Source organism: Myripristis murdjan, chromosome 13 (genome assembly GCF_902150065.1).
Source record: "Myripristis murdjan chromosome 13, fMyrMur1.1, whole genome shotgun sequence".
NCBI lineage: Eukaryota > Metazoa > Chordata > Actinopteri > Holocentriformes > Holocentridae > Myripristis > Myripristis murdjan.
In genome coordinates this window covers 19,780,919-19,796,096 of record NC_043992.1, presented here as the reverse complement: position 1 = coordinate 19,796,096, position 15,178 = coordinate 19,780,919, and the positions used below count along the sequence as shown (strand labels likewise).

The window sequence follows — 15,178 nt, the reverse complement described above, 5'->3', positions numbered from 1 at the left end:
ATCTTTTATGTTTGGGGTCAATTTTACCCCAGCAGTTTAAACCTCCACAGAATTATTATAACTAAAATTGTTACCAAAGTTTATGTGTCAGGTACTTTATGTTTCTTTGTTGACTACCTAAATAGCCTTTTAAATAAAACATCAAGCCCCCCACCCACCCACCCACTTATACATCCAGTATTCCTATTACGCGACTATGGAAAAATGTGCAAATCACCATAAAATCTCACTGATTGACCTAAAATTGGAAAGAAATATAAATTTTTGGTGTTTTAATGGCTTTATATTATTTCTAAGTACAGATTTTTGTTATTTATAAACAATGCGTTACAAAGTGTGTACAGGACATTGAAAACATATCATCATGTGAATTTCATGTTTACCCAGTAGTACCCATTACATTAGGAAAAGCCATTAAATATGAAGCAAAAAAAAAAAAAAATGATGTTAATCATTTATGCAGAGACATTAAACATTGGCTGGGGTCAAACTGACCCCAAACATAATAGGAGGGTTAAGATAAATGCATAGCCAATGACATGTTTACTGTCTACTAGCTATGTCTGTCTCCAGGGACTCGGCTTTCTGCTCTTACTTCCTGTTGACCCCTGCACTGCCCACCCTTCACAATTGTACAATGATCTATAAATACACCAACAAAAGAGTTTAAAATGGAACACACTAGAACAACAGAGATGTTTTTGTACCACTCTACTTTATTGCCATTTTAAGTTGCATCTCAGTCACATCTTTTGCTCTACATCCAACAAAGTGCATTGATTAGACAGCAGTATCGGCATAAGTAACAGTAGCAGTGGAAGAGCAGATACCAACACAGTCACAGTAGGTGCACAATTCTGTCTCATGTGGCCATAAGAGCCCTTGGATTACATTCTTACAATCAGCTGGATGAAGGATGTTTTGCAGTCATCAAGGCACAACATTGGGGACAGTTTCATCAAAGAATTAATTCATTCACTCGTCATAAACCGGGTAAATGTATGATTCACAAACCATGGAAACTAATAGCATTGTATAGTATAGTATAGAAGTACAAGCTTTAAACTAAAGTATCAGTTTCAACAAGGTCATTTTCTTTTACAATCAGTGTTATAAAACTATCTCTGGTAGTAAAACATGGCAAAATATGCCCGATTTTTTTTTCCAACACAACTATGCATGTAAATCTTATAAAGGCTGCTTATGAAAGACAAAACAAAAACAAAATGAAACCACTATGCTACGTTGTGTATTGTGGCTAGTTCCATCTCCCTACATGCAAAATACAAAAATCAGGTCAAAGTTAAATTCAAAAGGGAAGAAGGGTAATATGGGGGTTGGGTCTTTTCTGTGATGGATGGGCCTTGCGGCGCATGACTGACAGCTTTCAGTGGGGTGGGTGTGGGGGGAGTGTGTGATCAAGTGAGAAGTGTGTGTGCATGTGTGTGTGTGTGTGTGTGTGTGTGAGGGGGGGCAGTCTGAGGGGGCTGAGGGGTTGAGCATCAGGGGTCAGGCAGGGATGGAACGGGAGGCTCTCCAGGCTGGAACACAAGACAAATAGATGAAAAAATAATGAGGTCACCTAATGCTCGGCTCTCCGGAGCGGCTAAGTGAGGCGGGCTCCAGTCTCTTAGCCACCACCGCTACGCCTGTGCCACCCCGCGTGCCCGCACCTCCAGAGGCGCGTCTGGAGTTCACTTAGCAGCTTCCCTCTAACAAGGCATGACGGGGGCTTGCAGTGGTTTGGAAAAGGGGAGGAGGGGAGGATTGCCATTCCATCAAAGCTCTAGTCTTCCTATAAACCCACCTGCAGCAAGTCAAGATGCCTGACATGCAGAGTAGGACAAAGAGCCAGCCTTTGAAGATTATGATGATTATTAGTATTATCAGCGTCAATGCCACTGCCCCAGAGATTAAAAAAAAAAAAAAAAAAAAAAAAAAATTAAAAAGATTTTGTGTTTTTTTTTTTTCTCTTTGTTGTTGTTGTGGCTCCAGCTGATCCCCAGGCACACTCTGTGCTCATTGAAGCTGTTTGCAGATGGAGTCTGTAGTGGCAGTTCCTGGTAAATAGCCCAGTGCATTATTTTCTTTCCCCCACAGACAGAACACTTGAAGACACTTGGCAACGGATTACAAGAGACAACTCCATGCACACACCAAGGTGAACCAAGGGGAACAGCGGTGTCTGTGTTTCGTCTGTGGCATTTTAACATCTTATGTGTAAAATGCAAGAATCTGCATTGCAATTAATACTTTGCCACTGCTTGACCTTAATGCTATATATGCACACAAATATGCAGAGAGGTTGCTTAATAACATGCTTTTAAGGTTGCCTTTCATTTGAAAGCAGGGTCAAAAAGGCACATCAAAGCAATATACGGCTGTGAATACAACTTTATGTTTTCTAATTAATCCAGTTTAGTTAATGCCAAACATAAAGCAACGGCAAGGACCCTTATTCATGTTTTGGTAATGTTTGCTACCACTTCAATAATCTATTACTGCCACCTAGTGGTAAAGAAGGGGGCACAGAGACAAGGTAGTATATAAAAGCACAACATTTTACCTTGAGAGTATTAAATCACATCATCAACCTCTCTTGGCTCTAACTACTCCGCTTCTTCTTCCTGTTAAAAGAAATAATCATGTATAAATACAAATAGGTGATGAGAGATGACAGCAGCACAAGATAATCAAAACTATATCAAAATGTGTATAATAACACCTCTAACTGAAACTTAGCAAACATGATTTAAGATAATATATATGTGTGTGTGCATGTTTTCGACACAGATAATTCCGCGTAACAAGACCGGAACAACACTCTTTGTGCAGTTGTAGCACAAACAGCTGTTCAAGCATGTGATACTTAGTTCTGTGTCACTGGTTGCTGCAATACTACCTGTGTTTCTTCCACCTCTTCTTCCTCCTCCTTGGACACATCAAAAAGAAACAGAAAGAGTGGGGTTTATGAAATCATGGTCCCAGAGTCAGGAGAGTGACAGGACAGCCAGTTAGTGATTGCAGTAAAGGTGGGTTACAAATAGAAAGAAAGTTAAAAATGGTAATCCCACAGAGGCATCCAGAACACAGCTCGGTCAAAATGACAGACAGGGACAGACAAATCACAAGGCAAACTGCAGGTATAATTGGATGAAGGAAACAAATAAGCACCGGGCTACTATCTTGAGAGGACTACGTAACCGAGACAAGAGTGGTGCTGAAGAGGGTGCACAATATGAGATGGTGTCCCATTACCTGAAACTGCAAAGCGCTTCATATTTTACTAAATCATGATCAGTCAAGATTCAAGCACTGGCCGTGCACTGTTCCCGGTTAGTACAGTATCGTGATTCCCTTCACAAAGTAAACAACAAGGTCCTCCAGGGTTAAAGAGGAGATGATACTGCTACCTATAATTAGATGCTCCAGTGACTCCGTTCAGTTATGCTTTGACAATCTGTTTATCTTAAGACTTGTGTTCTGAGCGCTGAAACACTATCAACAACCCAGGTGGTTCATAACCCAGTGAATCACCTTTTTTTTCTATTGCAAGTTGAACAATAACAAACAGTGCCCATTCATCTTCTTTGACACTTGTCAGGTCTACTGTGTTTCAAAATACTCCTGGCAAAAACAAATAATAGCCATAGATTCTTAAAAAAAAGAAAAAAAAAATGCATATCTCCGATGTCAGTTTGCCTGTCAGGTCAGTGAGTTCCCACTCTTTTGCAACATAACCAAACTGAAAACATGTCCCACTTATGCCCATGTGCACACAGTCAGGTTCGGACAGCACAGCAACACATTCCACCTGTTCTTAAGCAATCAAAAAATAACAACATGAATGTCCTGGCAGGCCCAGAGAGAAAATGCCTGTGTGCATGTGTCATAACGCCCACTCCAAGACTGAGGTAACAACAAAAAGAGTGCTGTATCATCTTGGAAGTAACACGCTTACCTCACAAGCGACTTGGGAAGAGAGCAAAGAGTAGAAAAGTTCACAAAACCCATACAGTCTGTGCAGTCAGGTCATGCACAAAGATCCCTTTTATCCCATTTCAGGGTCCACACCATGCAACACAGAGACAGATAAACTACAGTCTGAATATACCTCTACTACTTCAGGCTCTTCTTCTTCCTATGGAAGAGGATATCAGGAGGTATTGAGCATCAAAAAGACAGAAGGAATATAACAAATGCAGTGGTCCTTTTATATTCATGATCCCTGAATTAGCATGGCACTTGAGAAACAATCAAAGGGAGGAAAAATAAGTGCTATTCGGCATTGCCGTTATCACACTAAATCCTCCTAAGCTGTAAGTAAGATGTTGTCACGTCTCTCATGCACCACACCATGGGGCACCTCTATGGAAAAGACTTTACAACCCATGCAGCACACAAAAAGAGGGGGAAAGAGATACAGTGTTTCCATATATCATGTTTATACCCTAAAAAAATAAAAATAAAATAAAAACAAGACCCCATAAATAACCACAGGAAACTACCTCACTGCCCGGCTCATCTTGCTCCTGCAAGAAAGGAGGAACAAGAGCACAACAGATGGAGAGGTAGAGGAAAGAAGATAGAGCAAAGCAAATGAAGCATACATGGTAGAAGATCAGGCAGTAACTACTTGGAATGTCACAGAGACGGCAGCAGCCCTTTTCACACTGTGCTGAACGCAGAGCTAACCATTGCCTAAACTGTTTTTCAGCCTCAGCTAAGTGAGGCTTCACATTTCACATTCTACAGCAGGCTACCCCTGACTTCGGATCAGGACAAGTAACTCTGTTAACTGGTAACTAGCAATTTTGAACATAACTCCAGGCTGGGTAAAGCAGTGTGAAAAGTGGCTGAATTAGTCCTGGGCTGAGCCTTAACCCAGTGCTAAGACTAAGCTAAGTTTAGTCTTAGCACTAAACTGCCGACCCAGGACTTAGTGTGGGAATGTGCAGTGTGAGAAGTGCGGGTGTGTGTTTGTGTGCAGGAGTCTGTGTGGATGCAAGCAGGGATGCAGGAGAGAGCAAATGAACATTCACTGTTCATTTTTTCTTCATTGTACACAACATAGGAGAAAAAAAACAGAGTCAGAGTTACAGAGTCTTAAGTAAGATAAAACATTAACATTGTGTGTTTGCTTTTCATTTTTGTCTATCTTAAATATTACATTCCTGGTAATCAGGCTGTCACTGAAAAAAAGAGCCATATAAAGGGTGTTTTAGCTTGATTTAATCTTAATCCTCTCATGAAGGTAACACTGCAATGTGGTAATGTGGCAAAAAAAAAAAAAAAGTAAAGTGTGAAAGGAGGAGGAATCCCGCATACAGAATAACTTGCATTAAATATTTATTGTTGTGACATTTCGGTCCTTAGACCTTCATCAGACCTTCATCAGACGATCTGTCTGATGAAGGTCTGAGGAACGAAACGTCACAACAATAAATATTTAATGCAAGTTATTCAGTGTGCGGGATTCCTCCTCCTTTCACACTAGAATCGGGACCCACTGCTCCCAGTCTGACACTGACACACCTGAAAAAAACGGATGTGTGGAGACACCTCTCCATGAAAAAAAAAGTAAAGAAAAGAAAATAAGGCATTTTGAAAAGTGTTGATAGGTATATTTTGTGTAGTCTACCATTGTTCCTATTCAGTGTCTGGATAGCCTGTTGCTGTAAGACAAGTATTTCCCAATTTGTAATCAATAAAGTACATCCATCTATCTAGGTCAAAAAGGTTCAACACTTAGCCATACTGTAGCCTCTTGCAAAGACGCACACCTATATTTGCTCCTACTGAATTTTGTTTACATTGAGGGTTACTTGCCTTATAATGATTGCCAACTAATTTACCTATTTACCCACTTTTTTTTTTTTTTTTTTTTTTTATCACCGAGTATTGTGTATGTGTGATTGGAAAGAGAGAACAGGCTCTTGAGGGTGCCAGGAAAACTTCTTGATATGGCTGAAAGTTTTATTGTTTATCATGAAATTTATTGACTGTTAGCGAGCTGACTGCTGCTCATCCAACTATATGATTGATAAATCCCTCTTTGCCTAGCTGCATTGTGAAGTTTACATAAGGCCTTGAAAGTTTTCAAATAACTTTGGTCAAATGATGAGGTCTACAATATCTACCCAAGAAGCAGTGAAGGATAAAACTGAAGGAATGTCTGATATACAGGAAGAGTGTCAAAGGAAGCAAGAAACGTTGTGAAGAGTGACGAAAATAAGACAAGAGGGAAAGAAAAGAAGGCTAGGAGCAGTTTAAACAACAACAAAAAAAAAAAAAATCAGATCAATCTACCTCAAGCTGCCGTAGCTCTTCTTCTTCCTAGGAGGAATAACAGATAGCAGGTCAGAGGGCTGGTCAGAGGGCTGTGAGAGCACCACAGGCATGCGCTACAGGAAAGGTCATCTGATTTAAAATGGAAACTACAGGGACAGTTTTGGTTGTCTGGAAGCAGCAACAGGACTGGGGGGGAAAAATGAAGAACAGCATGTTAACAGAGAGAGAGAGGGGAAAAAAAGGTGGGAGATGATGGTGTGGAGAGATAAACCGAAATTTGGTAAAGGGATTGAAGACGATGGGTGGTGTCTTGGAGTAAGTAAATTAAATATTCTACAGATGAGTGAAGACAGAAGATCACAAGACAAGGACACTAGAACTGTCCATCCACCCCCCCAACCCCAATTTAAAACAAAACAAAAAAACAAAAACAAAAACGCAAAAAGCCTTCCCTGATCTCTGCACCACCAACCACACACTCTTGGTGACTATAGGGAACAACCGTAGAAAGAGACGGCCACCGATGCACAGTTACCTCTGACTGCAAATCCTCTTCCTCCTGGGGGGAGCAAACCAAGAGATGGACAAAAGGGCAAAGAAGGAGTCAAACACCATCAGGTGTGTGAAGGAGGAACATGACTGGTGCGAACACCAGCAGAAAGACCCGCTCACAAATTCATGCATCTATACAGTGTGAAAAGTGTCAGGTGATTAAAATGCGCTTTGAGAAACATGCTAATTCTGAAATGACCAATATACTCTTAAGAATATCCTCACGCTACATGAGATGTGAGTTATGGTATATTACATTTTTGAAGATCAGTATGTTATGATGAACGGCCCTAATGAAAACTGAGGCATCAAAATAAGAAATTGATAAAACCCACATTCCCTGCCTGTATTTTAATGTAAAAAATAACAATGTAAAGGAAATGTGTCCACAAAATGGTTAATGGCAAAAAAATCAGAGGACAAATCCCTCTAGGTAAAAGTAAATTGTTGCATTTTTGATCTAAAAATGACGCACAATATGAGGGACATAGTGAGTTTAATCAATAGTCAAAATTTCCCAGTGGTGTGTGGGTCTTTAACTGGATTTGTTTGATTGATTCACATGATATGCATTCCATTCCCTCCAGTAGAGACCTGTGGGAAATGGGGAGTGATTCAAAAGAGTTGACCAGCATATGCTGGTCTTTGGGGCCTACAAAATGAAGAAGGCTTTCCAAGCACTCAAATCACACGACAGGAAAGAGCAGCTACAACGGAGGAGAATGTGGGTGGTTAGTTGTATCTATCAAATACCAAATACCAATGGGATGCAAAGCAAACAACAACACTGAACACCAAATGTCCTGGATCACAGACCAGGGGAGACTACGCTACTGTTAAATGAGTTGTGAAGACTTGAGCTGCAGCATCACAGCCACGATACATGGAAGACAGTGATTTGAAGTCGGAGTGGTTCTATACCTCAGAAAATGGCTGATCATCTTCTCCCTAAAATAGCAAACAGCAAGTGAGTGGAGGGGGAACTGACTCAGACTGGCTCACAGCAGGCTCGGTATCAGAGGGGAAGAGGATCACTGATTTTAATAAACTCCATTTGGTAAAGTTAAAATAAGCGCTACTGTCATATCAATACCACAAGTATTCCAGTGATTCCAGAGTCAGCAACATGACCTTTTCTGGGTTTAACTGTATTTGTCGTGTCAGCCTCCTTGATTGAAATTCCTTTTTAGTCTGTTTTCAGCGGACCTTGATAGCAAACCTTTGATGATTAGTCTGACTTCTACTTTACATTGAATCAAGTGGCATGTTGAACACCATTTCCTGTATACAGCCTGTCCTTTCATGAGTCTTCAAACAGCTTTCAGATCAGAATAACAAGCAACAGTTACTTAACTAATTAAGTTAGTGGTTTGCTAGAGAAACTCAATCAAGCTCAGCTCATGTTAGTGAGTATTAGCCTATGCAAAGTTTTTGATTCACTGCTGAGCAAATACAGTTTCAATTCCACACCAGAGATCATAGCTGAGATAGTGAAGACCAAGCAAATGGACTTTAGCTCCTGAACTGATAATGCATTGACATTTCACATGCATTGCACAAGATGCACCTAATAATCCGTTACTTGTTGTTTGACTAAATAGTGAGGAAACATGTATGAAGTAGGACTCTCAGTGACACAGTGTTAATCACGTAATTAATGTTAACACATTCCGTTTTCTAAATCACATTAATCACCTTTTTTATTTTCTCCCTTAAGCAAACCTGTTTGCTTTTGGACTGTGACTGATTTAGATTGCGGCAATGGAGAAACAAACGCCACTTTAACACTGAATGGTTCTTTGTACTATAAAAAGCTCCCAGGTGTCTCGGTTAACAAATCAACTGTACTATGCAACCTGTGACAAGTGGAATAAGTATCACTGAAGTAAAAAAGAAAATGTTACAAATATCCTGCTGTGATAGCCCTTGTAGTTTATTTGACTGGACACAGAGGAGCGAAGTTGTAATTCCATGTAGTTTATGGTTTGGTGGACGTTTGCTTGTATGTATGGACATACAGGGATGTATTCAGGTATGTAACACAAAATGCGCAGCTTCTTACAGCCTGTTGTTTATTTGTTAGCAGGCTAGCTAGTTAATAGTCCAGGTGGCGCTGATGGCTGAGCCACGCCAGACAAACAACTTATATTACTACAGTTCACACCAAGGTCCTGGCAGCCGAGAGGAAGGAGTGGAAGGCTTGTTTGTGGAAGATATGCTAAGTGTTCATCTTCATTAACTTTTAAGAAGTTGTGTGAATTGGGTATTCACTGCTCTTGTTTTAATTTCAAAGGAGGAAAATAGAAGATTATAAAAGAAAATATCTCTTTATGTTGATTTTCCTCTTAATCATGCCATTCTGTTTAGAGCTGCTACACTTAAAAACTGTTTGGAATCACAAAATATGGCATATTAAACATGCGATTAAATTGCGATATAGTGTGATTAACTAATGGACTTCAGAGATGAATTGTGATTTTAAAAAAGTAATCCTTTGACAGCCCAAGTAGGAAGTTTATTGAGCCTTAGCATTTCTTAGTGTGAAGGCCTGCACAGGCCAACACACTTGCTGCCATGTTGCTGCCATTTGCTTTTATTAGTAGCACTCTTCATAATGGGCATCACCTCAAACAACACAATGCACCTTGTTACCTTATCGTCATCTGCCTCTTCCTGTTCAACACAACAGAAGGAAATCACTGAACTACAGCTCTACGGCATGTATACGTGAACTTAACATTGCCATACAGTGTGGAGAAACTTACCTCGGCTTCTTCCTCCGCTTCACGAGCCTTCTAACAAAGAGAGAAAATGTATTAGAGACTTTATATAGATGATGTGGAGCCAGACGCACTGTGCATATGCATATGGACAACAGAAAAAAACCCACAAAAACTGTACGTATACACACTGAGATGCCTCAACAACGACAGATCAGGCATAACAATACACAAGTGGGTGTGTGTGGGACTCCCCACACACTTTGACATGGACAGTTAATAGAGAAAGGATATGCAGTGAAATGTGGGTAGGATCATCAAGACATTATCATCAGGAAAATACAAATAGGGGCTGCAAACTGAGGTCAGTTGAATTCAGGGGGGAAAGTAATAAAAACAGCTATAAAGGAATGCAACAGACAGAGTGGTTAAACATCCGATGGTGCTGAAGGGACAAATAGGAACGGTGAACAGGAATGTTACACAATGTGGGTTAGTTAAGAAACTCCAGAGAGAGGATGTGCAGGAGATGCAGTACGAGGACAGGAACTTGGAAAGGAGGTAAAACCCTGATATGGAAGAAAAGGGTGACATTAATGGGACGGAGGAGAGGCTAGAGGGAGAAGGACAACATTCCAGGGATAATGGAGACGTGGAGGAAAAGGACATTTGAAACGTTAAGGGAACGAAGGAAGAGCCGAAACAACGTGAGGATACTCAGCGCGGGATTCGAGGTAAGGGGCAATTACAGTGTCCTCTGTGACCTCCTCTGTTTCCTCCACTGCCTCCTCCTCCTCCTCTGCGGGCGCCTCCTCTCCCGCCGTTTCTCCTTCTGTGGCTTCATCGCCCGCTGTCTCTCCTTCCGCTACCTCCTCCTCTCCTTCGTTGTGCTCCTCCTCCTCTGCTCCCTGTGCCTGCTCCTCCTCATCCTCTCCGTGCGCATCCCCATTACGCTCTTCCTCTGGAACCTCCTTACTCTGAGGTGAAAATGACAGCTTATGATAAAGCAAAATGAAGGAGGTGAACAGATGAAAAACACTTTCAAAGATGCATCTGCAAATCCTGAAAGTAAAGAGGAGGAATGACTGAATGAGCCAGATGACGTGGAAGTGGAGCCTTGAAAATCAATCAATCAATCTGAGTAAAAGCTGAAAGTTGGAGAACTGGCTAGCTTATGTCTTTCTCTGTGGGTGAGAATCAGTGGTGTCCTAAATCAGTCTGGTCAACAGTATATATACAAGAAAACAACTGTAAGTCTAACTCTGCTCCCATGGAAACAAAAGAGAGGTGGAGCTAAAGTCACATCCCTGAAAAGCTATGGAGTTATTAAAGTCAGATGATCTCAATTGGCACTCTTCACAAAGCATTTTTAAGTAACTTTAAGCCTGATGGGGTTTCGTAAAATAAAATCCATCTCACTATGTTTGATCAGTTTGATGTATAGACATATGTTCAGCCGGGTTGAATCCCAAAGTGTCAAATTTAGCTCAACTGAAATTCTTAAGTGCTTCACCATTTCACATCCATGGCAGTTCAATTAAAAACTTTAAACCCTTCATATATGCAAACCCCTTTGTCTGTGTATAAATACCTAAGCTAAGAAGAAGTTTGTCATCAGTATAATGTGTATTTATGTATTGGATTTACTACTGGGTGTGAAAAAAAAAAAAAGTTTTTCTGTAAAAATGGTCATGCTCTTATTTCCAAGTCAATACCAAAACCCTGTAGACTTAAATACTTCAACAAAGGAACTTGATGCTCTTAGGTAGTTTCATTCTTAAGCTAATGTGTCAAATGTGCATTGTGGTGAAATTGTGGACCAGCAGCGATATCCTTCCTGGGGAGAAGAAATGATTAGAAAGTGACTAGAATCAAACAGTAGTTCTAAAAAAGAAAAAAAAAACAAAAAACACCATGCTTTATGTACACAAATGTAACGGACACAGCCCTAAAAATCAAACAAGCACCAGGTTTCTCAATGCAAAACAACATATCGTCACTGTCAGGTAAAAGTGTTGTATCTATGAACAGTCAGCTTCTCAGGAACAAAGAAAAACAGCCTTGTCTTTAGCTTCATGACAGTGCAATTTCAGGGGTTTGAATTTAGCAGAAATAATGAGCACTTCCAAGGTTTTGACACGACGACAGCGATATTGTACTTTGCACTGAAATAAATTAATACAACAATATAGAATAGGGTGTTTCACAGCTTGGTCAGTCACAATGATGGAATGTCACACTCCTGTTAATGATAAAAATATATATATGTATTGGTGTAATACAGAGCAGACAAACTCACCCATGCAACACAAAGATTAGCCACGTTCTCATTAAAAACACAGACTTGCCTAATGAAAATCAAGTCTGTAACAGTCGACAAGGGGAAGACAGGCTAGCATGGATGGAGGGGCAAAACGAGAGACGATGAACATAGATGAAAACACGAAGAATGAATGGAAATAAGGAAGGTATTACTAGTGAGTCATCATCAAGGTTTCCCTCCCCATTAGTCTCTTCTGCATTTGTTTCTTCCTCGTGTGTTCCGTTCTCCACAATAGGTGCCTTGTCAGCCTGTATTGCTTCCTGCGTCAAGGAAATCATCATATTTAACATAAATGTATTAAACAGAATTTAGCAAGCTGGCATCTCACAGATTTTATGGATTTAGTTATACATACAAATTGGACTTGTAAGGATTCTGCTGAGATTTCTGGGGATAATTCTTCTAGGAATATCTAGACGTCCAGTATCTTGAACTAATAAAGTCACATGGTCATTAGACAGTTATCCTCTAAACTGCAACAAGCCATGCCAGAAGGACAATATCTTATTGTGGCGTTGGCTGAACATGGGTTAAACAAACAGCACAGATGCTGCTATCCAAGCGCTGCAGATATCACAAAACTACATGTAAGCAGCCTGGCATCTAGGTCAAACTATTGTTTACATTATGACTGCAGTTATTTGCATCTCAGTGTACCTTCAGGTAGAACACATGCTTGAGTGTGGCAGTGTGTAAATTATCTCATAAGCATCTGTGAATCACATAAGAGCTGTTTTGTTGTAAGAGTTCGAAAGAGGGGAGTTCCAACCTTGGACCCAGGAGGAGGAGGCAGTCCCAGGAAGGAGTACACCGAGTTATCCTCTTTGGCATCGAAGAATGTGTCATAGTCCTGCGTGAAAACAAGGGAAAACACCTTCTTTAACAGTTCTCTATGTCTCTCAACCCTTATTTCACTTTTTCAAAATATTTAGTCATATTGTATAATAATATAATATATATATATATAATAATATATTGTATAATAATAATATAATAATAATAATGTCAACATAGCAAACATGTACAGAGAATTATTTGCAAATACTTTTTACAAATAAATCTTTGTGCACTGAGTATCAGAAGTGGAATTTACCACATCCAAATAAATCAGTGCCAATTAAGATATTAATCGGAGAAAAATTGTCCCTGACGTTGACTTTAAAATACTTTCTGTGATTATCTAATGTTTGTGTCCTCTGTGGCAAACTCCACACATGGCACCTGATTTACCCCATAACAAGTTTTCACAGACTATTTGATCCCAGAAAGGCTCTGAGTTAATAGTTACACTTGTCCCCATTTTCCATGACCCACATTCAAGTGAATATTGTGTACTGTGCTGCTGGGGTACATGGGGGTGTCCCTGGCAAAACGAGTCCTCAACACGAAAACACTCGGAAATGGTTGCTCACCCCACAGTAGCTCTCTTCATTGAAGATCTGAGGCGGCAGGGGGATCCCGTTAGAGGGCTTTTTGTCCTCAGGAACGTTCTGCCTCATCCACATGCGGTTCTCCTCATTGCAGGCAATGTCTAGCTGTGTGTAGTCCACTTTAAGAGCCTCCAAGAAGCCGACCACATCCTGCTGCTTCTTCTTGATCTAGGGGAGAGATTGTGACGTCACTCCAATGAGACAATCTGTCACACACATTTCAAATGTGACATCCTAGTGGCTCTGTTGGCTAAGGCCTGTGCTGTAAGTGTGATGTCCTGGGTTCAAATTTGGCCCGGGGCCGATGTCGCTTTCTCCTCCAAACCTTTCCTGTCCATCTCAGCTGTCAAGTATCAAATAACAACAACAAACATGTTCAAAAAAATTACATGAGTTTGAAAGATTATAAATAAGCCAACACTCATTCATGGGTTGTCCTTACCCACAAATGGGTCATCGCAGGGCTGGAGCCTATCCTAGCATGCACTTGAGAAGAGGCAGGGAAACACTCTGGACTGACTGCCAGTCCATCTCAGAGCTGGCACAGATAGCCAAGATAAACACTCACACTCACATCTATGGCCAGTTTAGAGGCTCCACTCCACAGGGGGTATTCCACAAAACAGGATCAAACAGTTAGTAATATGCTGTAAAATATCTTCTGAAATGTTGTTTATTATTAGCAATCATCAACATGGATGTATCTTATTTATAATCCTAATATTCAAGTTTTGTTTTACAGATTCAAATCAGTGTTGGGATGGAGAATAATCTTCTCCACAATTATTGAGCCAACTTCTTAATTTTAATTTGTGGAATACCCCCTGATCTTTGGAGTATGAGAGGAAACCCATGCAAACAAGGAGTGAACATTATTCTTATTTATTTATTTTGCTTTGAGGCAAAATTGCCAACCACCAAGCCACCATGTCACCCCCAGGCCAGCTCAAACTGCTCACTGTAGCTCTATAAGACTGTGCCAGTGAAAATGTTCAGGGCTAGTCCTGCAGATGGTCCCATCAAAATAAGGAATAGTTTAATTTTCCTGTTATTTCACTTGCCAAAGAGTCAGACCACAGCTTTCAGTTTTCCCACTGTGGTTATAGCGTATAGACAGTTACATAACTCTGTTTCAAGTCGTCTCTAACCAAAAATAGCCTCATTATCGTCATGGCTCCATAAAACAAACTCTCATCAAACAGTGGATCCTTATATGCGGGGTCCGTGACCAGACAATAAACACTCTGGGAGCCTCTGTTCCAGAAAACTCTGCAACTGAATGGTGGGTCTTTTTCTAGAGATTGCTGTTGCATGGTTGGTATGTGATTTCAGCTAACAGCGAGATAATTAAGGAAAGCACTGCTCAGGCGCGAGGAACGGTGACACAAATCAACACACAGGCAACACATATGTAGTCTATGAATGGTAAAAATCAATCATGCAACATCAAAAGGTACATAAAACCAGTCTCAAACTTGTCTCTTTCTTTCGGAAATGTGTTGGTTACAGCACCGATATCTTGAGGCACTAGTGACACTCAGAAAGTTCACTTCGGAAAGAGAAATCAAGCACACGGGCTGAATCCTTACCGCAGTGGATCCCGAAGAAGAGGCGAGAAATACTTTGATAACCATTTTGTTGCAATTTACTCTGCAGAATGCAACAGCTAGGTCTTAAAGGAGCGGGCGGCCTCCTCTATTATTAGAGCGCACCCAGGACGTAGACATAGGAGTGTGATCGCTCACACACACACACACACACACACACACACACACACACACACACACACACACACACACACACACACACACACACACACACACACACACACCACAAAGTCTATTTTTGTCTCCAGACCCCAT

At 40.7% G+C, this 15,178-nt stretch overlaps 1 protein-coding gene across 10 annotated transcripts; it reads right to left on the bottom strand.

Annotated features, from left to right (window-relative positions):
• Nucleotides 1-696: 696 nt before the first annotated feature.
• Nucleotides 697-15,094, bottom strand: sh3bgr (SH3 domain binding glutamate-rich protein). 10 transcript variants are annotated; one of them, XM_030067575.1, is made up of 14 exons: nucleotides 14,906-15,094; nucleotides 13,299-13,484; nucleotides 12,656-12,736; nucleotides 12,039-12,146; nucleotides 10,313-10,540; nucleotides 9,609-9,638; nucleotides 9,496-9,516; nucleotides 7,765-7,791; nucleotides 6,827-6,850; nucleotides 6,310-6,336; nucleotides 4,115-4,141; nucleotides 2,903-2,932; nucleotides 2,567-2,627; nucleotides 697-1,541 (listed from the first exon to the last, which is right to left on the bottom strand). In XM_030067575.1, exons 1-13 carry the CDS (start codon nucleotides 14,948-14,950, stop codon nucleotides 2,610-2,612), a joined length of 852 nt encoding a protein of 283 aa, XP_029923435.1. In that variant the 5' UTR covers nucleotides 14,951-15,094; the 3' UTR covers nucleotides 697-1,541; nucleotides 2,567-2,609. The 10 variants fall into 10 exon arrangements, with proteins under 10 accessions (XP_029923435.1, XP_029923436.1, XP_029923438.1 ...); XM_030067576.1 differs by lacking the exon at nucleotides 4,115-4,141 and having other exon boundaries at nucleotides 14,906-15,093; XM_030067578.1 differs by lacking the exons at nucleotides 4,115-4,141; nucleotides 9,496-9,516 and having other exon boundaries at nucleotides 14,906-15,093.
• Between the last annotated feature and the right edge of the window lie 84 nt (nucleotides 15,095-15,178).